Source organism: Vitis riparia, chromosome 15 (genome assembly GCF_004353265.1).
Source record: "Vitis riparia cultivar Riparia Gloire de Montpellier isolate 1030 chromosome 15, EGFV_Vit.rip_1.0, whole genome shotgun sequence".
Taxonomy (NCBI): Eukaryota; Viridiplantae; Streptophyta; class Magnoliopsida; order Vitales; family Vitaceae; genus Vitis; species Vitis riparia.
In genome coordinates this window covers 1415895-1441681 of record NC_048445.1, presented here as the reverse complement: position 1 = coordinate 1441681, position 25787 = coordinate 1415895, and the positions used below count along the sequence as shown (strand labels likewise).

The 25787-nt window shown below is 31.9% G+C and overlaps 2 protein-coding genes across 2 annotated transcripts; both read right to left on the bottom strand.

Moving 5' to 3' along the window:
• Positions 1 to 9164: 9164 nt before the first annotated feature.
• Positions 9165 to 12150, bottom strand: LOC117932579. The gene is made up of 7 exons (XM_034853856.1): positions 11998 to 12150; positions 11815 to 11901; positions 11618 to 11725; positions 11264 to 11428; positions 11094 to 11147; positions 10018 to 10161; positions 9165 to 9530 (listed from the first exon to the last, which is right to left on the bottom strand). The coding sequence occupies exons 1-7, from the start codon at positions 12148 to 12150 to the stop codon at positions 9165 to 9167; spliced, it is 1077 nt and encodes a 358-aa protein (XP_034709747.1).
• Positions 12151 to 16965: 4815 nt separating this feature from the next.
• LOC117932578 lies at positions 16966 to 20126 on the bottom strand. The gene is made up of 6 exons (XM_034853855.1): positions 19974 to 20126; positions 19790 to 19876; positions 19593 to 19700; positions 19240 to 19404; positions 19070 to 19123; positions 16966 to 17331 (listed from the first exon to the last, which is right to left on the bottom strand). The coding sequence occupies exons 1-6, from the start codon at positions 20124 to 20126 to the stop codon at positions 16966 to 16968; spliced, it is 933 nt and encodes a 310-aa protein (XP_034709746.1).
• Positions 20127 to 25787: the final 5661 nt, after the last annotated feature.

The following is a 25787-nucleotide window of genomic DNA, read 5'->3' as shown; positions in this document are numbered from 1 at the left end:
GTTTTGCAAATATTTACTTATCATGTTGCATATATATTATATAAGGTCTGTATAATAATTTAATTTAATTATTTGTTAACACTAAAATTAATTTAAAAATTTTTTAAAAGTGTTTCCTAAAATTTACCGAACATTCAATTTTTTTAAAAAACATTTTTTAAATTAAAAGCGTTTTTTAAGATTACTGTCAAACGGACTATCATATATGGAAATTGATTGGAATTGATGAATTTTGTGCAACTTATATAGAATCTAAACTTAGATTTCGATTATTCTCATTAAAATAAAATTTTAATTTTTCCTTAAAAGCTACAATAATTTAATTATCTTCAAAATATATTTATATAGTTAAAATTTGTTTTTTTTTTTGGACAATTTTTTTTTTCTTTATTTGCTTAACTAGAAGGTACGATAGATGGATTATAGAAATTGCAGTGAAAATATTATTCCAATAATAAAATTAATCAAATCATAATATCCAAAATTGATAAGTGACTATCTTTGAAAGTAAAATAGAATTGAATGATTACCTTATTAATATCAAATGAAATCCGTGAAATAAAAATTTCCTAAAAGAATCGATATTTCTTTTTTTTTTTTTAATTTATCCAAATATGCAATGAATGAAAAGGGAATGAAATGTCCATTCTTGCGCACAATACATGACCTTCTTAAATACATTTCTAATGAAAGTACCATTAAAAAAGCTATATATAAATCACAAAAATTGACTCTCCCGAAGAGAATTTTGGGAAATAAAAACTATATAATATTTTTTCTTTATTCGTATGTGTCTGTCACCTCAATAGATAGTATGATAGTATAGTAAAAGTGTTTTCAGAACCGGACCGGTGATCGAACCGGAAAAGTTATCGGTTCACGGTTTACTGGTCGGACCGGCGGTCGAACCGCTATCGAACCGGTGACGTCATAAATATATAATTTATATATTATTAAAATTAAAAATAATTATAAAAATTTAAAATATATAAAATTACAAATTTTAATAATGTTTGATTTTTATATTTGGTATATTAAATTAAATGATAAAGTTTAATATTTTAAATTTTATTAAATAGAAATATGTAATATTTAAGAAGATATATTTAAGATGAAAAAATTTTAATTTTATCCTTTTGTCTTTGTATTTTATTGTTTTTAAATTATTCTATTAACTAATTTATATTATTTTTATAATTATTATAAAAATAAACAGGAATTTAAATAGTTACAATTTTTTAAAGATTTTATGTAATAAAATTTTGAAATAAAATCAAACTTCCATGCGTCCAACCCTCTAGAGGCCTCTAATAGTCTCATTCCCAATCCCACATCGGAAGCACAAGAATTTTTTGTGCTCCATGTGCTCTATAAATAGCTTCCAACTTGCATTAAAGCCAAACAAGCCAGCAAGCTGGGCCTGGAAGCATGGCCCAAATGCAAGTGTTATTTTAAAATAAAAAATGTTGCAAATTGGGCTTGTAGAGATGGCCCAAATAAAAGTGTTTTAATCTTATCATTGGACTAGGCCGAGTGGCTTGGACCAAAGATGGTTTATTGGGTTGAGTTGGTAAGCATTGGGCCTGGAACAGGCCTTTTCTTAGTTAACAAGATCTTGTTTTTAAGTTATGACCGGTTTGCAAAAAACCGGACGGGTCATCCGGTTCGACGGTTCAACCGTCGGTTTGAACGGTTCAATGCCGGTTTGATACCAAAACGGTTCATTGAGTGGACCGAACCGGATAGTTCACCGGTCGACGGTCGGACCGGCCGGTCCGGTCCGGTTTTTAAAACCATGAGTAAAACTCTTATAAAATAATACTCTCAAAACCATCAGAAATTATTATATCAAGGAGGTTATTGATTTATCAATAAATAAATAATTTATTAATTTACTAATAAATAAATATTTATTCATTTATAAAGAGTAATATGTTTCTACTTTACATAAAAGTCTTAGAGACTATTAAAAAAATAAGAGATAATTATTAATTGTAAATGATAAAAGACTTTTAAAAATAAGATGTGTGGTTGTGAATCCGCATTTTTCATATGCGTTCACACTTGAAGATGAGACTCGTTTTTATTTGTGAAAAAATGATTTTTGAAAAAGTTGATATCATTACTTGTTTTAGTTTATTTTTAAAAAGAGAAAACAAAATAAGAAAGACTCTTTATTTGTATAAAAAAAACCTTTTTACAAGAGTGAATTAAGAAAATGAACTTTCTAAATATATATTATATAAAGACCTTTAAGGGTTCATGAAAATATTATTAATTTATTTATTTAACCAAGTTATTAATTTAGTACACCACCTTGGAGTTGGAATCAAAAGATTTTATTATTTAAACTAGGTTGTTAAATTATTTAACATTCATTTATTGAAGTTTTATAGTACATAAAATAAAATAGTATAATAAACAATACGATTAAAATATATATACATATATAAAAGAATAGCTTCATTATTTTAATTAAATTGGAAGCTGATATTTCATATTCCAAGTTTGATATTTCCCTTGCATCATGCTTGCATATCTCATTATCAGTTTGATTTGCCTCATTGTCTCATTATTGATATTATGTTCACATTGGGCACCCTTAGGTCCATGGTTTACGAGCTTTTCTATACATGTTGCATTTTATACATGAGGGTATGAGATTTTTATCATTGGGTATTTGGACATATTTTCCCTTCATTTCTATTACCTTATCACCCTAGCCTATGTTACGTCTCGTGTCTTAAGATCACCCTGAGGCCATGGGATCAGATGTCGTCTTCGACAACCCCTACTTGGGCAGGCATTTGAGATTTGGTTGATATTTAGATATTATCATGCTTTTTCTTCTGGGAGACACCTCTTTGATGTTTGGACCCGATTTAGTTGTGGATATGGATGATTGGGATTGCACATTTGATGATGGATAATCTGATGTTGTCCGATTTTTTGATTAACCATACGTCCGATGCCATACTGGGGCATATTTCCGTTCCGATTGAGATTTACAGGTCCTCATGGAGTTGCATGCTTATCCCCACTTACGAGATATGCGCCGAGACGATGACCTGTTTGTTATCTTGTCATGATATCCCAGTGGAGCCTCTCTTGAGCCATTCAATTAGACCCATACTTTTCGGCATCTGGATGTCATCATGCTTCTCCTTCTAGAATATGTCTCCTTGATCTATTGGGTCCGATTCAGTTATGGACGTGGCTGACTAGGATTACACATTTGATGATGGATGATTTGAGGTCATTCGATTTTTCGACCTATTCCACATTTGATTCCATACTGGGGCATATTTTCTCTTCGGTTGAGATTTATATATCTCCATTGATTTGCATGATCATCCTTAATTACGTGATACACACTAGATTGATGATTTGCTTTCATTTTGTCCTGATTCTCCAGTGGAGCCTTTCTTGAGTGATTTAGTCAAGCTCATACTTTCTGATATTGTCATGATTCTTGGATGAAGTCATCTCAGGTGCATAGACTCCTATGTCATCATTTCAATGGAGTACATGTCAGATCTCTTATACATCCCCATGGAGTTATTCTCGAGTTATCAGGACAAACTAGATGCACTAGTTGCTATACTGGGACATATCTCCCTCTTTTAGTTGTGGAGATGATTGTTTTTTCACAGACTTGTTACAGACTTCATTACTCGAACGAGGGATATTTCTTTGCATTATTGATCACAGTTTCGGTGATTTTAGCTGAGATGAGCCTCCAAAGGAGCACAATCTTCGGGTTTTCGATGTCCTACTATCCATGACTCTTCTGTATATTGTTGTGTTGAGGTCGCAGTAGTTACCCTGGCGAACTATTCTTTTAAGAATCCCCATTAGATCATTCATTTGAGATGACGATGGATTCTTCTAGTAGAACATTTTGAGTTAGAGACTTTTGACTTATTATGGCACTTCGTCAGGCCTCGCGATAGTCAGATGGGTTGTGAGGTTGTACTTATAGTTGATTTGATCATTCCGACTCGCTAACGAAGCATCTTTTGAGACTCAGGGAGTCTTTTTCAGACTATTCCAGTGGATTGAGAGTTGTGGCGGCACGCTACACTGGGGCATATTTCCCCCTCATAATTTCCTTGCAGCTATGGCGTTCAGAGCCACCATCTCCTTACAGTCCGACATTCATAGCCACCATTTCCTCGTAGCTCAGCGTTCAGAGCCACTGTCTATTCTCAGTTACAACGTTCAGAGTCGTATCTGCAGTTTGGCATTCAGAGTTGTAGTTTGTTTTTAGTTTGGCATTTAGAGCCACTTCATTTCCTTAGTTTGGCGTTCAAAGTCATCGTATTTTCTTAGTTTGATGTTCAGCGTTGTTGTTTCATTTTAGTGTTCATAGCTATTGTGTCAGTTTGGCGTTCAGAGCTACCATCTCGTTTTCAGTTTGGCGTTCAGAGCCACCATTCTCATTACAGTTTGGCGTTCAGAGCCACCATCCCTTCTCAATTGCGACGTTCATAGTCGTCCTTCATAGTTTAGCGTTCAGAGCCACTATCTCTTCTCAGTTTTGGCATTCAAAGTCACTATCTCTTCTCAGTTGCGGCATTCAGAGCCACCATATCTTCTCAGTTTAGGTGTTCAGAGTCACCATCTCTTTTTAGTTTGGCGTTTAGAGACATCATCCCTTTTCAGTTTGGTGTTCAGAGCCGCCATATTTTCTCAGTTACGATGTTCAGAGTTGTCCTTCATAGTTTGGTGTTCTGAGCCACTATCTCTTCTCAACTTGGGCGTCTAGAGCCACCATTTCTTTTAAGTTTGGCATTCAGAGCCACCATCTCTTCTTAGTTATGGTGTTCAAAGCCGCCATCTCTTTACAGCTTGACGTTCAAAGCTATCATATCTTCTCAGTTATGACATTCAAAGTTGTCATCCTCAGTTTGACATTTAAGGATGTCAATTCTCAGTCTGGCGTTTAGAGCCACCACTTCTTCCCAGTTACGACGTTCAAAGTCTTCCTTCTCAGTTTAGCATTTAGAGCCAACATTTTCTTACAATTTAGGCGTTCAGAGCCACCATTTTCCTTCATAGGCATTTAGAGTCATTTTTTCCAATTTTAGGCGTTTAGAGTCATTTCTTTCATCAGTTTTAGGCGTTCAAAGCCATCATCATATTCCCTCAGTTTGGTATTCAGAGCCATTGATCAGGTTGCCATTCAGAGTCATCATATCTTTATTTTGGCGTTCAAAGTCATCGTTCATAGTTTGGTGTTTAGAGCCATGTTTTTAGTTAGGCGTTCAAACTCATGTCTTCAGTATAGATGTTCAAAACCATCTCTTCCAGTTTTAGGCGTTCAGAGCCACTCACTTCTACCCTTTAGACGTCACCCGCATCACAACCACCATTTTCTTTTATAGGTGTTTAGAATTGTAGGCCTTTAGAGCCATTTCTCTCATTGGCGTTCAAAGCCAAAGTTTTAAGCATTCATAGTCATAGTTTAGTTGTTCAAAATTGTTCATCCCAGTTTTGGCGTTCAGAGCCACATTTCAGGAGTTCAAAGTTGTGATTTTCTAGGATTTGTTCTCCTTCATTGTGTGTGATATAGCTCTTTGAGCTTATAGCATGGGTCTTAATTGTATTGTTAGATGTCTTACCCCTTGTGTCCTCATATAGAGCACATGTAGAGTCCTTTTGTTCATTTGTTTGGTTTGAGCGAGTTTGTGTTCTACTTGTATACTTTTGGGGGTTGTTTTTTTTTCAATAGAGTTCACTTCATTCCACTTACTATTCACGTTTTCTTTTCACTCTAGTGTTCATATTCCTTATACTTGTGAACTCTATCGAAGAAAGACATATTTGTAGACCCCTATTTTTTGGAGAATGGTCTTTTTGGTTTTACTATTATATTATTGCTTTTGAAATAGGATTTGGTTCAGGGGCTTTGAGTAGGAGGAGCACCATTTATTTTTTATTCTCACCCAAGAAACCCAAGAAGACGAGGGTAGCCATCATCTCCATGCACTGACAGCCTTACCACCTCACCCATATCACCATTTTTTTTTGCTTTTGACCTGGAGAACCACCAAGCTCCCAAACACAGCGCCAAAACCCAACCCACACTAGTAGGTGACTCTATCTCAACACCCAACACGTATGCACCCACAACCCTCAACTTCATTTCCATAGATTGACTATCCAGTACTCACAACCTCACCACCTTGCCCATAACAGCCTCACCATCCCACCCATAACAGCCTCACCACCACACCCATACACGACCCATCATCGATACCCACTGCCATTTTAAAACAGCATGGAGACTGCAGCTGGGGTTCTGGTCAAATCCATCATTTCTTTTCCAGTCTTTGAATTGTTTTTTGGATGTTTCTTGGCCACCACAACAACTTCTTTTCTGGGTATTCGTTTAAAAGCAAGACACATCCCCACGATCGATGATCACAACCACCACTCTCATCCACACCAGTATGGCCTCCCTCGGGGAGAGCGAGCTAAGGAGAAAAGAAAATAAATGAGCAGCGAGAGGGGAATGAGCATAACGTAGATAGGGAGCAACTCCAGGTAAGTTTTTCATGAAACCTATTTTGAATTAAATACTTTTCTTCTCTCATTCCTCTTGTTTGCCTGGTATCGCTTTGTTGATTTAGGTATGGATAATATGGAATACATGCTGAACTTTATTGATTTTCGGATATTTCTTTTTATATACTTCGTTGTTGTTGATTCATCTGCTATTCTCGTGGGTTAATTTCGGGTTGTCACGACTCTGTTCTATATACATTGTGTAGCAATCTGGAAATATTTTTATTCATGTTTTGAATCTTCTCTAGGTTTTCCCCACTTGCTTCGAGCTCATGAAAGACATATGAAATGAGGCTTCATGCATTTAATTTTTGTTTGATTTTCTATTTGGTTTTTTTCTATTTTTTTTTCTTTTTCTTTTACTCTGCTAGTCTTTGCTCTATTCCTTCATTTACCTTCCTGTGAGTCTCTTATTGGGTCGTGCAGGGTTTGAGATGGAGTATATGAGATTGTTGAATGTCGGTGTGAAGCTTCCTTTTGAGTTGGGTGAGTGAAACCAGCAGATTCCTAGGCTTTCTGGGTCAATGCATAAGGATGGATGGAAACCTGATGCTCCAGAGTTTTTAGGCGATTGTGATGGGTTATGTAGTTTGGTCCTCAGGTGGCCGCAAGACCTTCAACCCCATAAGGATTTTACAATTAAAGGAGTATTTGTTGAATCGGTAGCCAATTCTTGATGAAAATGAAAGCAACTGGAAGAATCATGTTGTCTGCTCAGTCCATTCATCTTATTAAGAAGCTCCTGTAGTGGAAGAAACTGGTATTACTTGCTTAGTTGAATAAGTCATACCTTGGGACCAGCTTACCACCATCAACCCTACGTCACCAAACCCATCATACCCCTATCCTTCACTAGCTTACCCTCATGCACCTGTCACAGCCCACATAGTCACCCATTACTTATCGTCCTTCCTAGCCTGACACAACCCACACAACCACCACCAGCCTTCCTAGCCTGTCGCAGCCCACACAGTTATCAAGCAGCCTCCCTAGCTTGTCACAGCCCACACGGTCTCCAAGTAGCCACTTTGCACCTCGGGCACCCACTTATGCATGGCCACCCTTCTAGTGCACAATCCAACGACCACATGTTGATATCTTAATTCTTCATCTTTTGTGTCATAATTCCATTTAAAAAAAAAAAAAAAAAATCGTTTTCAAATAATTTTTAAAACTCAAATTTTCAAATAATTTTCAAAAACTTTGATTTTTAAAAATTAGGTTTTCAAATATTATTTTAATCAAATAACATTTTTTTTTCAATTAGTACATGTCAGCTCCACTAATAATGCAATTTAGCCTGTTAATTTTATCCAATTCTATGATTGTTTGTACAAGTATTTTTTATACTTGGATTAGACTTACTCAACTTGAACTAGGCTTAATCAAAGGGTTTGACAATTTAATTTAACTCGTAGTCAATTTGATGGGCGTCAATTTATGTTGGTGCATCATACTCATGTCGTTAAAGCTTAAATATTCTACCATATAGGTCAATTCAAATAAGGTATAAATAATAATTGTTTAAAAAACATAAACTCAGGTCTTCTTGTTTAATAATCAAATCGAGTCAGGTTTCATATAAGTTTATATTATTTCTCTATCATAAATGTTTATTTCTTAATTAATATATTTATTTAAAAATAAATTTAAAATGAATTAAATATGAGTTAAATAATTTAAAGTTTTAATCAATTTAATCAACAAGATTATTAAATGAGTTAATTTGGATCAAATTCATGTCATACAAGTTGACCCAAAAATTACATCTTTATTAAATGGGTTAGGTAGGTTGACACTAATTTGACCCAAACCCTATGATACTTGAGTTCGTGTCATGTTGTAAAATTGTATCAAATTTTATCACCTCTAACCAATTTAATATTTTATAATATTTATAATTTGTATTGTTTTATATACTAATATTCAATTAATATCATTTCAAATAATTTATATATATATATATATATATATATATAAAATTTAATTATATTAGGTATTATTTTATTTGTCCCTAAAGATAAATAGATTTTTTTTTGTTATTATCTAAAAAGATAAATAACTTTTTGTTATTATTTAAAAATGACGTAATATTTATTATTTAACTTGGTAATCACCGTTCTAAGAATGGAAAAGAATAATACAAAGAAAAAAATGATATAAGGAAAGAACAACTAATATCCTAATATCTCAACTTTCCTAATATCTAAACATTCCTAATAGCTCAACACTGAATGATATAAGGAAAACATTCCTAATATCTCAACAATATGTTGGTCAAACTCAACTTTGATTAATACAATCACCCGTTCAAATCGAGCCTGACCCAAACTCAACTCAAGAGGTCTATTAGAGATTAAGGTTCAAATTAGATATTTGTTAATTCGAGTTAGACCTGGGTTAGGTGTAAACTCAAACTCACCAACTGAGTTGCATCCCTGACCTCAAGAGACGTTATGATAGCCATTGAAATAACACCTAGCTATAAAGTATGGTAACTTGCGATAGACTAAACCGAAATAATGAAAAAGCATTGCTTTATTATTGGAATTGAGTTAGAAACTGAATAAAGAAAGATCATGAGCTAAGTTGATTCAACATTGGCCACCAGGACCCCCAAATAAAAATATATAACCAGTGATTTCACTAAGATAACTGGGCATGGAAACGTTATAGCAGTGAGGTCTGTCCACAAGAGCCTGAAGTTCAGGGTCAATGTCTTCAAAATACCCTCCAGCGGCAGTTTGATACCGCATACCACTTATGTAGCATGCCCTACCAGTACCTTCCGACTCAAAATGGCCACTCCCCATGGGCGGACAAGGCTGCCTTGGGCTGAATATTTCTCCTCCCCAGTTTACCTCTTTGGCAACTTCAAATGCTCCTCTGAAGAGCTCTTTAGGCCAGTACCCAACACTTGCGCCATTTACCCTTAGATACCAATCACCTGATTTGGAATCCTAGAGATAAAAACCAAAAAACAAAAATAATACCCTTGTCTTAGGATTCTATTTTGGAAGAGTTTTTAAAAATAATTATGAAAAATAGTTTTTGATAATGTTTTTTTTTCTATTGTTATTTGATGTGTCGTAAAATAAAAATATGTTTAAGAATTTAAAATGTTGTTAACTTATTTTATATATTTTTTAAACTAATTTTTATCTCTAAGATTTTTTTTTAATCATTTTTTATATTTTTATAATTAATTTTTAAAACAATCTTAGTTGAAAGATATTTTGTAAACACTTTATTTTTGTTTTCAAGAAAAAAATTATTATTTTTTCTTTTCTGGTTATTAAACTTTTTACTTTTTTTTTTTTTTAGAAAATAGGAAACTATTTTAAAAACAATTGGTCAACCAACTGGACTTAGCTTTTTAACATTCTATTTTTAGATACCAAAACATAGCCTGAAAACAATATTAATAACAAATATGGATTTACCAACCTTGGATACAAGAACTTTAATGTGTATTTGTGAGCCATTGTAGTTAGAGCCGGGAAATGTTCGACCCAAGGCAAATTCTTGGCTTTGTTGTACAAATCCTGGGCAAAGAATATCATAACAACCCGTGGTCTTACTATTATCTGCCTGTAATAATAATATCAAAATCAAATCTAGTTAATAACAAAGGATATATCTTTTACCAAAGTCCTAACTTAAAGGTTAGGTTGGTTCTTAAAAAATTAAGGAAAGAAAATGGGGAGGGAATAGGATTTAAAAAAATATATATATATATATATATATTATTAAATATAATTGTTTAAAAACTATACAAAAATAAGACATTTTTTATCATTTTTATTTTTATTTTTGTACTAAACTCTTTTTTTTTTAAATAATCAATTCACTTTTTATCCTGAATTTGTTTTTTAAAAAAATGGGTTCACTTTTTATGTTAAATTTGTTTTTTTTTTTTTTTTGCACTAAACTCGTCTTTTTAAAATATGAATTCACTTTTTATATTAAATTCATCTTTTCAAAAAACCAGTTCTTTTTTTTATAAAACCTTTTATACTAAACTCATCTTTTAAAAATAAAAATGAACCTTTACATTGAACTCTTCTTTTCAAAAAAAGGAATTCCACTCAAAATTTAAAAACTACAATAATTTTATAAATATATTTTATTTTATGGTTTTTTAAAAAATATAATACTTCGTTAAGAGAAAAATTTATAATTTTTTTTCTTATTTGGTAAAAATTTATACATTTTTCAGATGGTTTCCCACCTTTTATCTAAGAAAAATCTTTTAACAATTTTTTTCATTTTTTTCTTACTATTTGTTTCATCATTCTTATTTTTACTGTATAAAAATATAAGAAAATAAATTTCCGCCATTTCTTTCTTTTTCTCCGGAATTTCCAATAATCAAACAAAATTCTCATTTTTTTCTTACTATTTGTTTCATCATTCTTATTTTTACTGTATAAAAATATAAGAAAATAAATTTCCGTCATTTCTTTCTTTTTCTTTGAAATTTCCAATAATCAAACAAAATTCTTATACGCTTTGAAACTCACAGTCCAATATGCAAATAAATGAGTGAAGTTGTCTCGATAAACCGGAGGCATCACCTGAAATTTCAAAATTTTATAAATATATTAGTCATAAAAAATAAAATAAAATAAAATAAAGTAATTAGGGTTAAGACTTTGTCAGAGTAAAGATTGAAAGTTTATAATATACTTACCGCCCATCCTACACTTACAACACTCTTGGAGTCATCACCAAAGCCAGTGGAGAGATAAATGATAGAGCCACTAACTTGGTCTGGAGATAGAAGTGTAGGTTTATATACATTCAATATGCTCGTCACTCCATATATTGGCTTGTCATTTGCAGCAAGCTTTGCAGACTAATGTAGCAAAATATTGTGTAAGTGACTCAAAATTAAGAAAATATAATCTAACTTTAAGTTAAAACATTTGAAGGCAAAGGTTACAAGATGTATAGGAGCGTCCGCAAGTGGGTGATTATTTTCTGTGTATGCTTTCGTATGTAATTTTGAAAAAGCTTTCGCCCTGATAAGATCTTCCTTTTCTACTCTTCGAATTGGAACTGTTCCAATCGGGCACCCTACACCAAACCCTGATAGCCCTTTTCCTTCCAAGGGTCTATCTTTCATTGATTCCGGAAAACCATCAAAAGTCATCTGTTTGGAAATTAGATGCAACGATTAGTACTTAAAAGAATTTTTAAAATATGACGAAGAATTAATTGGTAAATTATATATGATGTTACCTGAACTTTATGATTTTTAAGCAAAGGATGATCCAAAGACGGTTGTTTGTGAATGTCCACACAATCGAAGATTTGACCCGAATCTGTCTGGAAAGTTCATCCTTCACTCATTTTAGTATGATAATAGGCAAAGTAATTTAAAGAAAACTAGATTGTAAAAAGATGTAAGAGTGGTTGGATTACTCTAATGGTTTTAACAGCAGGCTTATTCAGGATCTTCAATTGTTTTTCTAATTCCATGTCTTCTTCTTTTGAAATGGTCCAAGCTCCATCAACATCAACAATAATCAAAAGAAATAACACAAAACAACAACTGGTGATCGCTTTGATACCCATGTTTTGCAAATATTTACTTATCATGTTGCATATATATTATATAAGGTCTGTATAATAATTTAATTTAATTATTTGTTAACACTAAAATTAATTTTAAAAATTTTTAAAAATGTTTCCTAAAATTTACCAAATATTCAATTTTTTTTTTAAAAAAACATTTTTTAAATTAAAAGCGTTTTTTAAGATTACTGTCAAATGGACTATCGTATATGGAAATTGATTGGAATTGATGAATTTTGTGCAACTTATATAGAATCTAAACTTAGATTTCGATTATTCTCATTAAAATAAAATTTTAATTTTTCCTTAAAAGCTACAATAATTTAATTATCTTCAAAATATATTTATATAGTTAAAATTTGTTTTTTTTTTTGGACAATTTTTTTTTTCTTTATTTGCTTAACTAGAAGGTACGATAGATGGATTATAGAAATTGCAGTGAAAATATTATTCCAATAATAAAATTAATCAAATCATAATATCCAAAATTGATAAGTGACTATCTTTGAAAGTAAAATAGAATTGAATGATTACCTTATTAATATCAAATGAAATCCGTGAAATGAAAATTTCCTAAAAGAATCGATATTTCTTTTCTTTTTTTTTTTAATTTATCCAAATATGCAATGAATGAAAAGGGAATGAAATGTCCATTCTTGCGCACAATACATGACCTTCTTAAATACATTTCTAATGAAAGTACCATTAAAAAAGCTATATATAAATCACAAAAATTGACTCTCCCGAAGAGAATTTTGGGAAATAAAAACTATATAATATTTTTTCTTTATTCCTATGTGTCTGTCACCTCAATAGATAGTATGATAGTATAGTAAAACTCTTATAAAATAATACTCTCAAAACCATGAGAAATTATTATATCAAGGAGGTTATTGATTTATCAATAAATGAATAATTTATTAATTTACTAATAAATAAATATTTATTCATTTATAAAGAGTAATATGTTTCTACTTTACATAAAAGCCTTAGAGACTATTAAAAAAATAAGAGATAATTATTAATTGTAAATGATAAAAGACTTCTAAAAATAAGACGTGTGGTTGTGGATCCGTATTTTTCATATGCGTTCAAACTTGAAGATGAGACTCGTTTTTATTTGTGAAAAAATGATTTTTGAAAAAATTGATATTGTTACTTGTTTTAGTTTATCTTTAAAAAGAGAAAACAAAATAAGCAAGACTCTTTATTTGTATAAAAAAAAAAAAACCTTTTTACAAGAGTGAATTAAGAAAATGAACTTTCTAAATATATATTATATAAAGACCTTTAAGGATTCATGAAAATATTACTAATTTATTTATTTAACCAGGTTATTAATTTAGTACACCACCTTGGAGTTGGAATCAAAAGATTTTATTATTTAAACTAGGTTGTTAAATTATTTAACATTCATTTATTGAAGTTTTATAGTACATAAAATAAAAGAGTATAATAAACAATACGATTAAAATATATATATACATATATAAAAGAATAGCTTCATTATTTTAATTAAATTGGAAGATGATATTTCATATTCCAAGTTTGATATTTCCCTTGCATCATGCTTGCATATCTCATTATTAGTTTGATTTGCCTCATTGTCTCATTATTGATATTATGTTCACATTGGGCACCCTTAGGTTCATGGTTTACGAGCTTTTCTATACATGTTGCATTTTATACATGAGGGTATGAGATTTTTATCATTGGGTATTTGGACATATTTTCCCTTCATTTCTATTACCTTATCACCCTAGCCTATGTCACGTCTCGTGTCTTAAGATCACCCTGAGGTCATGGGATCAGATGTCGTCTTCGACAGCCTTTACTTGGACAGACATTTGAGATTTGGTTGATATTTAGATATCATCATGCTTCTTCTTCTGGGAGACACCTCTTTGATGTTTAGACCCGATTTAGTTGTGGATATGGATGACTGGGATTGCACATTTGATGATGGATAATTTGATGTTGTCCGATTTTTTGATTAACCATACGTCTGATGCCATACTGGGGCATATTTCCGTTCCGATTGAGATTTACAGGTCCTCATGGAGTTGCATGCTTATCCCCACTTACGAGATACGCACCGAGACGATGACCTGTTTGTTATCTTGTCATGATATCCCAGTGGAGCCTCTCTTGAGCCATTCAATCAGACCCATACTTTTCGGCATCTGGATGTCATCATGCTTCTCCTTCTAGAATACGTCTCCTTGATCTATTGGGTCCGATTCAGTTATGGACGTGGCTGACTAGGATTACACATTTGATGATGGATGATTTGAGGTCATTCGATTTTTCGACCTATTCCACATTTGATTCCATACTAGGACATATTTTCTCTTCGGTTGAGATTTATATATCTCCATTGATTTGCATGATCATCCTTAATTACGTGATACACACTAGATTGATGATTTGCTTTCATTTTGTCCTGATTCTCCAGTGGAGCCTTTCTTGAGTGATTTAGTCAAGCTCATACTTTCTGATATTGTCATGATTCTTGGATGAAGTCATCTCAGGTGCATAGACTCCTATATCATCATTTCAATGGAGTACATGTCAGATCTCTTATACATCCCCATGGAGTTATTCTCGAGTTATCAGGACAAACTAGATGCACTAGTTGCTATACTGGGACATATCTCCCTCTTTTAGTTGTGGAGATGATTGTTTTTTCACAGACTTGTTACAAACTTCATTACTCGAACGAGGGATATTTCTTTGCATTATTGATCACAGTTTCGGTGATTTTAGCTGAGATGAGCCTCCAAAGGAGCACAATCTTCGGGTTTTCGATGTCCTACTATCCATGACTCTTCTGTATATTGTTGTGTTGAGGTCGCAGTAGTTACCCTGGCGAACTATTCTCTTAAGAATCCCCATTAGATCATTCATTTGAGATGACGATGGATTCCTCCAGTAGAACATTTTGAGTTAGAGACTTTTGACTTATTATGGCACTTCGTCAGGCCTCGCGATAGTCAGATGGGCTGTGAGGTTGTACTTATAGTTGATTTGATCATTCCGACTCGCCAACGAAGCATCTTTTGAGACTCAGGGTATTGTTTGGGTTATCCCCGTTAATGCCTCCTTGTGTTTTCTTTTTGAAATATTTTTTTCCTTCTTGTGTTTTTTTTTTTTTTTGGAAATATTTAATTAAAAGAAATAAAATAATTTTTAAATTATAAATCTAACCATTTTTATGTTTTTTTCTTAAAAAATAACTCATTTTAATATAAATACATTTTATCATTTCAAGTATTTACATATAGGTTTTTAAAAAAAAGATTTATTTTTACAAAAAAATAATAAGGGCATTTTTATCCAAATGGGATTTAAAAAAAAGTGAGAAATTAAATTTTAAAAATTAGGTTTTCAAATATTATTTTAATCAAATAACTTTTTTTTTTCAATTAGTACATGTCAGCTCGACTAATAATGCAATTTAGCCTATTAATTTTATCCAATTCTATGATTGTTTGTACAAGTATTTTTTATACTTGGATTAGACTTACTCAACTTGAACTCAATTCAAGTTAGGCTTAATCAAAGGGTTTGACAATTTAATTTAACTCGTAGTCAATTTGATGGGCGTCAATTTATGTTGGTGCATCGTACTCATGTCGTTAAAGCTTAAATATTCTACCATATAGGTCAATTCAAATAAGGTATAAATAATAATTGTTTAAAAAACATAAACTCAGGTCTTTTTGTTTAATAATCAAATCGAGTCAGGTTTCATATAAGTTTATATTATTTCTCAATCATAAATGTTTATTTCTTAATTAATATATTTATTTAAAAATAAATTTAAAATGAATTAAATATGAGTTAAATAATTTAATGTTTTAATCAATTTAATCAACAAGATTATTAAATGAGTTAATTTGGATCAAATTCATGTCATATAAGTTGACCCAAAAATTACATCTTTATTAAATGGGTTAGGTAGGTTGACACTAATTTGACCCAAACCCTATGATACTCAACTTAAACCTGTAAAAAGTATATTGAGTTCGTGTCATGTTGTAAAATTGTATTAAATTTTATCACCTCTAACCAATTTAATATTTTATAATATTTATAATTTGTATTGTTTTATATACTAATATTCAATTAATATCATTTCAAATAATTTAAATATATATATATATATATATATATATATATATATATATATATATATAAAATTTAATTATATTAGGTATTATTTTATTTGTCCCTAAAGATAAGTAGATTTTTTTTTTGTTATTATCTAAAAAGATAAATAACTTTTTGTTATTATTTAAAAATGACGTAATATTTATTATTTAACTTGGTAATTACCGTTCTAAGAATGGAAAAGAATAATACAAAGAAAAAAATGATATAAGGAAAGAACAACTAATATCCTAATATCTCAACTTTCCTAATATCTAAACATTCCTAATAGCTCAACACTGAATGATATAAGGAAAACATTCCTAATATCTCAACAATATGTTGGTCAAACTCAACTTTGATTAATACAATCACCCATTCAAACCGAGCCTGACCCAAACTCAACTCAAGAGGTCTATTAGAGATTAAGGTTCAAATTAGATATTTGTTAATTCGAGTTAGACTTGGGTCAGGTGTAAACTCAAACTCACCAACTGAGTTGCATCCCTGACCTCAAGAGACGTTATGATAACCATTGAAATAACACCTAGCTATAAAGTATGGTAACTTGCGATAGACTAAACCGAAATAATGAAAAAGCATTGCTTTATTATTGGAATTGAGTTAGAAACTGAATAAAGAAAGATCATGAGCTAAGTTGATTCAACATTGGCCACCAGGACCCCCAAATAAAAATGTATAACCAGTGATTTCACTAAGATAACTGGGCATGGAAACGTTATAGCAGTGAGGTCTGTCAACAAGAGCCTGAAGTTCAGGGTCAATGTCTTCAAAATACCCTCCAGCGGCAGTTTGATACCGCATACCACTTATGTAGCATGCCCCACCAATACCTTCCGACTCAAAATGGCCACTCCCCATGGGCGGACAAGGCTGCCTTGGGCTGAATATTTCTCCTCCCCAGTTTACCTCTTTGGCAACCTCAAATGCTCCTCTGAAGAGCTCTTTAGGCCAGTACCCAACACTTGCGCCATTCACCCTTAGATACCAATCACCTGATTTGGAATCCTAGAGATAAAAACCAAAAAACAAAAATAATACCCTTGTCTTAGGATTCTAGTTGCGAAATGTTTTTTAAAATAATTTTAAAAAATAGTTTTTTATAATGTTTTTTTTTCTATTGTTATTTGATGTGTCCTAAAATAAAAATATGTTTAAGAATTTAAAATATTGTTAACTTATTTTATATATTTTTAAAAATAATTTTTATCTCTAATATTTTATTTTTAATTATTTTTTATATTTTTATAATTAAATTTTTAAAAAATATTAGTTGAAAGATATTTTGTAAACACTTTATTTTGTTTTCAAGAAAAAAATTATTATTTTTTATTTTCTGTTTATTAAACATTTTTTTTTTTTGTTTTAGAAAATAGGAAACTATTTTAAAAACAATTGGTCAACCAACTGGACTTAGCTTTTTAATTTTAACATTCTATTTTTAGATACCAAAACATAGCCTGAAAACAATATTAATAACAAATATGGATTTACCAACCTTGGATACAAGAACTTTAATGTGTATTTGTGAGCCATGGTAGTTAGAGCCGGGAAATGTTCGACCCAAGGCAAATTCATGGCTTTGTTGTACAAATCCTGGGCAAAGAATATCATAACAACCCGTGGTCTTACTATTATCTGCCTGTAATAATAATATCAAAATCAAATCTAGTTAATAACAAAGGATATATCTTTTACCAAAGTCCTAACTTAGGTTATGTTTGGTTCCCGAAAAGTACAAAGGAAAGAAAAAAAATGTTAAGGAAAATGATTTTTTCATGTTTGGTTGTCTTATGAAAAATATCAAAGAAAATCAAATATAATTAGAACTAATTAAAAACTTATATATTTTTAAATTATTTAATCTTTATATTGATAAGTTAAAATAAATAAAATGAGTTTAAAGTAACAAAAAAAATAATTTATCAACTTTTAATCTATTTTTTTATTTTCCTTCACTTTTTCTTTCCTTCTACTTTTCCTTTGTATTTTCTTTCCCTCGCATTTTCCCTCAAATTTTCCGGGAACCAAACATAGCTTCAAGGTTAGGTTGATTCTTAAAAAAATTAAGGAAAGAAAATTGGGAGGGAATAGGATTTTTTTTTTAAAAATATATTATTAAATAGAGTTGTTTAAAAACTATACAAAAATAAGACACTTTTTATCATTTTTATTTTTATTTTTGTACTAAACATTATTTTTTTTTTAAATAATCAATTCACTTTTTATCTTGAATTTGTCTTTTAAAAAAATGGGTTCACTTTTTATATTACATTGGTTTTTTTTTTTTTTTTTGCACTAAACTCGTCTTTTTAAAATATGAATTCACTTTTTATATTAAATTCATCTTTTCAAAAAACCAGTTCTTTTTTGTTCTAAAACTTTTATACTAAATTCATATTTTAAAAATAAAAATGAACCTTTACATTGAACTCTTCTTTTCAAAAAAGGAATTCCACTCAAAATTTAAAAACTACCATAATTTTATAATTATATTTTATTTTATGGTTTTTTAAAAAATATAATACTCCGTTAAAAGAAAATTTTATAATTTTTTTTCTTATTTGGTAAAAATTTATATATTTTTCAATGGTTTCCCACCTTTTATATAAGTTTTCTTACTATTTGTTTCATCATTCTTATTTTTACTGTATAAAAATATAAGAAAATAAATTTCCGCTATTTCTTTCTTTTTCTCCGGAATTTCCAATAATCAAACAAAATTCTTATAGGCTTTAAAACTCACAGTCCAATATGCAAATAAATGAGTGAAGTTGTCACGATAAACCGGAGGCATCACCTGAAATTTTAAAATTTTATAAATATATTAGTCATAAAAAATAAAATAAAATAAAATAAAGTAATTAGGGTTAAGACTTTGTCAGAGTAAAGATTGAAAGTTTATAATATACTTACCGCCCATCCTACGCTTACAACACTCTTGGAGTCATCACCAAAGCCAGTGGAGAGATAAATGATAGAGCCACTAACTTGGTCTGGAGATAGAAGTGTAGGTTTATATACATTCAATATGCTCGTCACTCCATATATTGGCTTGTCATTTGCAGCAAGCTTTGCAGACTAATGTAGCAAAATATTGTGTAAGTGACTCAAAATTAAGAAAATATAATCTAACTTTAAGTTAAACATTTGAAGGCAAAGGTTACAAGATGTATAGGAGCGTCCGCAAGTGGGTGATTATTTTCTGTGTATGCTTTCGTATGTAATTTTGAAAAAGCTTTCGCCCGGATAAGATCTTCCTTTCCTACTCTTCGAATTGGAACTGTTCCAATGGGGCACCCTACACCAAACCCTGATAGCCCTTTTCCTTTCAAGGGTCTATCTTTTATTGATTCCGGAAAACCATCAAAAGTCATCTGTTTGGAAATTAGATGCAACGATTAGTACTTAAAAGAATTTTTAGAATATGACGAATAATTAATTGGTAAATTATATATGATGTTACCTGAACTTTATGATTTTTAAGCAAAGGATGATCCAAAGACGGTTGTTTGTGAATGTCCACACAATCGAAGATCTGACCCGAATTTGTCTGAAAAGTTCATCCTTCAGTCATTTTAGTATGATAATAGACAAAGTAATTTGAAGGAAAACTAGATTGTAAAAAGATGTAAGAGTGGTTGGATTACTCTAATGGTTTTAACGGCAGGCTTATTCAGGATCTTCAATTGTTTTTCCAATTCCATGTCTTCTTCTTTTGAAATGGTCCAAGCTCCATCAACATCAACAATAATCAAAAGAAATAACACAAAACAACAACTGGTGATCGCTTTGATACCCATGTTTTGCAAATATTTACTTATCATGTTGCATATATATTATATAAGGTCTGTATAATAATTTAATTTAATTATTTGTTAACACTAAAATTAATTTTTAAAATTTTTAAAAATGTTTCCTAAAATTTACCAAATATTCAATTTTTTTTAAAAAAAAACATTTTTTAAATTAAAAGCGTTTTTGAAGATTACTGTCAAATGGACTATCATATATGGAAATTGATTGAAATTGATGAATTTTGTGCAACTTATATAGAATCTAAACTTAGATTTCGATTATTCTCATTAAAATAAATTTTTAATTTTTCCTTAAAAGCTATAATAATTTAATTATCTTCAAAATATATTTATATAGTTAAAATTTGTTTTTTTTGGACAATTTTTTTTTCTTTATTTGCTTAACTAGAAGGTACCATAGATAGATTATAGAAATTGCAGTGAAAATATTATTCCAATAATAAAATTAATCAAATCATAATATCCAAAATTGATAAGTGACTATCTTTGTATACCTTTAAAAAGTTCTCATGCCGAATAGAGTTCATCCAATGAAAAATGGTATTAGAGGAGGAAAAATAAAGGAAGGTGAGAATATGTGGAAGATAGGCTGTTAGAAAAAGTATAAATTAATTTCCAAATTAATATAATTAAAATTTTAAGAAAAATGTAGAATTTTAAATAATAACTTAGAGGTTGTTTGAAAGTAAAATAGAATTGAATGATTACCTTATTAATATCAAATGAAATCCGTGAAATGAAAATTTCCTAAAAGAATCGATATTTTCTTTTTTTAAAATTTATCCAAATATGCAATGAATGAAAAGGGAATGAAATGTCCATTCTTGCGCACAATACATGACCTTCTTAAATACATTTCTAATGAAAGTACCATTAAAAAAGTTATATATAAATCACAAAAATTGACTCTCCCGAAGAGAATTTTGGGAAATAAAAACTATATAATATTTTTTCTTTATTCCTATGTGTCTGTCACCTCAATAGATAGTATGATAGTATAGTAAAATTCTTATAAAATAATACTCTCAAAACCATAAGAAATTATTATATCAAGGTTATTGATTTATCAATAAATAAATAATTTATTAATTTACTAATAAATAAATATTTATTCATTTATAAAGAGTAATATGTTTCTACTTTACATAAAAGTCTTAGAGACTATTAAAAAAATAAGAGATAATTATTAATTGTAAATGATAAAAGACTTTTAAAAATAAGATGTGTGGTTGTGAATCCGCATTTTTCATATGCGTTCACACTTGAAGATGAGACTCGTTTTTATTTGTGAAAAAATGATTTTTGAAAAAGTTGATATCGTTACTTGTTTTAGTTTATTTTTAAAAAGAGAAAATAAAATAAGAAAGACTCTTTATTTGTATAAAAAAAAAAACCTTTTTACAAGAGTGAATTAAGAAAATGAACTTTCTAAATATATATTATATAAAGACCTTTAAAGATTCATGAAAATATTATTAATTTATTTATTTAACCATGTTATTAATTTAGTACACCACCTTGGAGTTGGAATCAAAAGATTTTATTATTTAAACTAGGTTGTTAAATTATTTAACATTCATTTATTGAAGTTTTATAGTACATAAAATAAAATAGTATAATAAACAATACGATTAAAATATATATACATATATAAAAGAATAGCTTCATTATTTTAATTAAATTGGAAGCTGATATTTCATATTCCAGGTTTGATATTTCCCTTGCATCATTCTTGCATATCTCATTATCAGTTTGATTTGCCTCATTGTCTCATTATTGATATTATGTTCACATTGGGCACCCTTAGGTCCATGGTTTACGAGTTTTTCTATACATGTTGCATTTTATACATGAGGGTATGAGATTTTTATCATTGGGTATTTGGACATATTTTCCCTTCATTTCTATTACCTTATCACCCTAGCCTACGTTACGTCTCGTGTCTTAAGATCACCCTGAGGCCATGGGATCAGATGTCGTCTTCGACAACCCCTACTTGGGCAGGCATTTGAGATTTGGTTGATATTTAGATATCATCATGCTTCTTCTTCTGGGAGACACCTCTTTGATGTTTGGACCCAATTCAGTTGTGGATATGGATGACTGGGATTGCACATTTGATGATGGATGATCTGATGTTGTCCGATTTTTTGATTAACCATACGTCCGATGCCATACTGGGGCATATTTCCGTTCCGATTGAGATTTACAGGTCTTCATGGAGTTGCATGCTTATCCCCACTTACGAGATATGCGCCGAGACGATGACCTGTTTGTTATCTTGTCATGATATCCTAGTGGAGCCTCTCTTGAGCCATTCAATCAGACCCATACTTTTCGGCATCTGGATGTCATCATGCTTCTCCTTCTAGAACACGTCTCCTTGATCTATTGGGTCCGATTCAGTTATGGACGTGGCTGACTAAGATTACACATTTGATGATGGATGATTTGAGGTCATCCGATTTTTCGACCTATTCCACATTTGATTCCATACTGGGGCATATTTTCTCTTCGGTTGAGATTTATAGATCTCCATTGATTTGCATGATCATCCTTAATTACGAGATACACACTAGATTGATGATTTGCTTTCATTTTGTCCTGATTCTCCAGTGGAGCCTTTCTTGAGTGATTTAGTCAAGCTCATACTTTCTGATATTGTCATGATTCTTGGATGAAGTCATCTCAGGTGCATAGACTCCTATATCATCATTTCAATGGAGTACATGTCAGATCTCTTATACATCCCCATGGAGTTATTCTCGAGTTATCAGGACAAACCAGATGCACTAGTTGCTATACTGGGACATATCTCCCTCTTTTAGTTGTGGAGATGATTGTTTTTTCACAGACTTGTTACAGACTTCATTACTCGAACGAGGGATATTTCTTTGCATTATTGATAATAGTTTCGGTGATTTTAGCTGAGATGAGCCTCCAAAGGAGCACAACCTTCGAGTTTTCGATGTCCTACTATCCATGACTCTTCTGTATATTGTTGTGTTGAGGTCGCAGTAGTTACCCTGGCGGACTATTCTCTTAAGAATCCCCATTGGATCATTCATTTGAGATGACGATGGATTCCTCCAGCAGAACATTTTGAGTTAGAGACTTTTGACTTATTATGGCACTTCGTCAAGCCTCGCGATAGTCAGATGGGTTGTGAGGTCGTACTTATAGTTGATTTGATCATTCCGACTCGCCAGCGGAACATCTTTTGAGACTCAGGGAGTCTCTTTCAGACTATTCCAGTGGATTGAGAGTTGTGGCGACACGCTACACTGGGGCATATTTCCCCCTCATAATTTCCTTGCAGCTATGGCGTTCAGAGCCACCATCTCCTTACAGTCCGACATTCATAGCCACCACTTCCTCGTAGCTTAGCGTTCAGAGCCACTGTCTATTCTCAGTTACGACGTTCAGAGTCGTATCTGCAGTTTGGCATTCAGAGTTGTAGTTTGTTTTTAGTTTGGCATTTAGAGCCACTTCATTTCCTTAGTTTGGCGTTCAAAGTCATCGTATTTTCTTAGTTTGGTGTTCAGCGTTGTTGTTTCATCTTAGCGTTCATAGCTATTGTGTCAGTTTGGCGTTCAGAGCTACCATTTCGTTTTCAGTTTGGCGTTCAGAGTCACCATTCTCATTACAGTTTGACGTTCAAAGCCACCATCCCTTCTCAATTATGACGTTCAGAGTCGTCCTTCACAGTTTAGCGTTCAGAGCCACTATCTCTTCTCAGTTTTGGCATTCAGAGCCACTATCTCTTCTCAGTTGCGGCATTCAGAGCCACCATATCTTCTCAATTTAGGTGTTCAGAGTCACCATCTCTTTTCAGTTTGGCGTTTAGAGACATCATCCCTTTTCAGTTTGGTGTTCAGAGCCGTCATATCTTCTCAGTTACGATGTTCGAAGTTGTCCTTCATAGTTTGGTGTTCAGAGCCACTATCTCTTCTCAACTTGGGCGTCTAGAGCCACCATTTCTTTTCAGTTTGGCATTCAGAGCCACCATCTCTTCTTAGTTATGGTGTTCAAAGCCGCCATCTCTTTACAGCTTGACGTTCAAAGCTGTCATATCTTCTCAGTTATGACATTCAAAGTCATCATCCTCAGTTTGACATTTAAGGATGTCAGTTCTCAGTCTAGCGTTTAGAGCCACCATTTCTTCCTAGTTACGGCGTTCAAAGTCTTCCTTCTCAGTTTAGCATTCAGAGCCAACATTTTCTTACAATTTAGGCGTTCAGAGCCACCATTTTCCTTCATAGGCGTTTAGAGCCATCTTTTCCAATTTTAGGCGTTTAGAGTCATTTCTTTCATCAGTTTTAAGCGTTCAAAGCCATCATCATGTTCCCTCGGTTTGGTATTCAGAGCCATTGATCAGGTTGGCATTCAGAGTCATCATATCTTTATTTTAGCATTCAAAGCCATCGTTCATAGTTTGGTGTTTAGAGCCATGTTTTTAGTTAGGCGTTCAAACTCATGTCTTCAGTATAGACATTCAGAGCCATCTCTTCCAGTTTTAGGCGTTCAGAGCCACTCATTTCTACCCTTTAGACGTCACCCGCATCACAACCACCATTTTCTTTTATAGGTGTTTAGAATTGTAGGCCTTTAGAGCCATTTCTCCCATTGGCGTTCAAAGCCAAAGTTTTAAGCATTCATAGTCATAGTTTAGTTGTTCAAAATTGTTCATCTCAGTTTTGGCGTTCAAAGCCACATTTCAGGAGTTCAAAGTTGTGATTTTCTAGGATTTGTTCTCCTCTATTGTGTGTGATATAGCTCTTTGAGCTTATAGCATGGGTCTTAATTGTATTGTTAGATGTCTTACCCCTTGTGTCCTCATATAGAGCACATGTAGAGTCCTTTTGTTCATTTGTTTGGTTTGAGCGAGTTTGTGTTCTACTTGTATACTTTTGGGGGTTATTTTTTTTTCAATAGAGTTCACTTCATTCCACTCACTATTCAAGCTTTCTTTTCACTCTAGTGTTCATATTCCTTATACTCGTCAACTCTATCGAAGAGAGACATATTTGTAGACCCCTCTTTTTTGGAGAATGGTCTTTTTGGTTTTACTATTATATTATTGCTTTTGAAATAGGATTTGATTCAGGGGCTTTAAGTAGGAGGAGCACCATTTATTTATTTTTCTCACCCAAGAAACCCAAGAAGACGAGGGTAGCCATCATCTCCATGCACTGATAGCCTTACCACCTCACCCATATCACCATTTTTTTTTTGCTTTTGACCTGGAGAACCACCAAGCTCCCAAACACAGTGCCAAAACCCAACCCACACTAGCAGGTGACTCTATCTCAACACCCAACACGTATGCACCCACAACCCTCAACTTCTTTTCCATGGATTGACTATCTAGTACTCACAACCTCACCACCTTGCCCATAACAGCCTCACCATCCCACCCATAACAGCCTCACCACCACACCATACACAACCCATCACCGATACCCACAGCCATTTTAAAACAGCATGGAGACTGCAACTAGGGTTCCGGTCAAATCCATCATTTCTTTTCCAGTCTTTGAATTGTTTTTTGGAGGTTTCCTGGCCACCACAACAACTTCTTCTTTTCTGGGTATTCTTTTAAAAGCAAGACACATCCCCACGATCGATGATCACAACCACCACTCT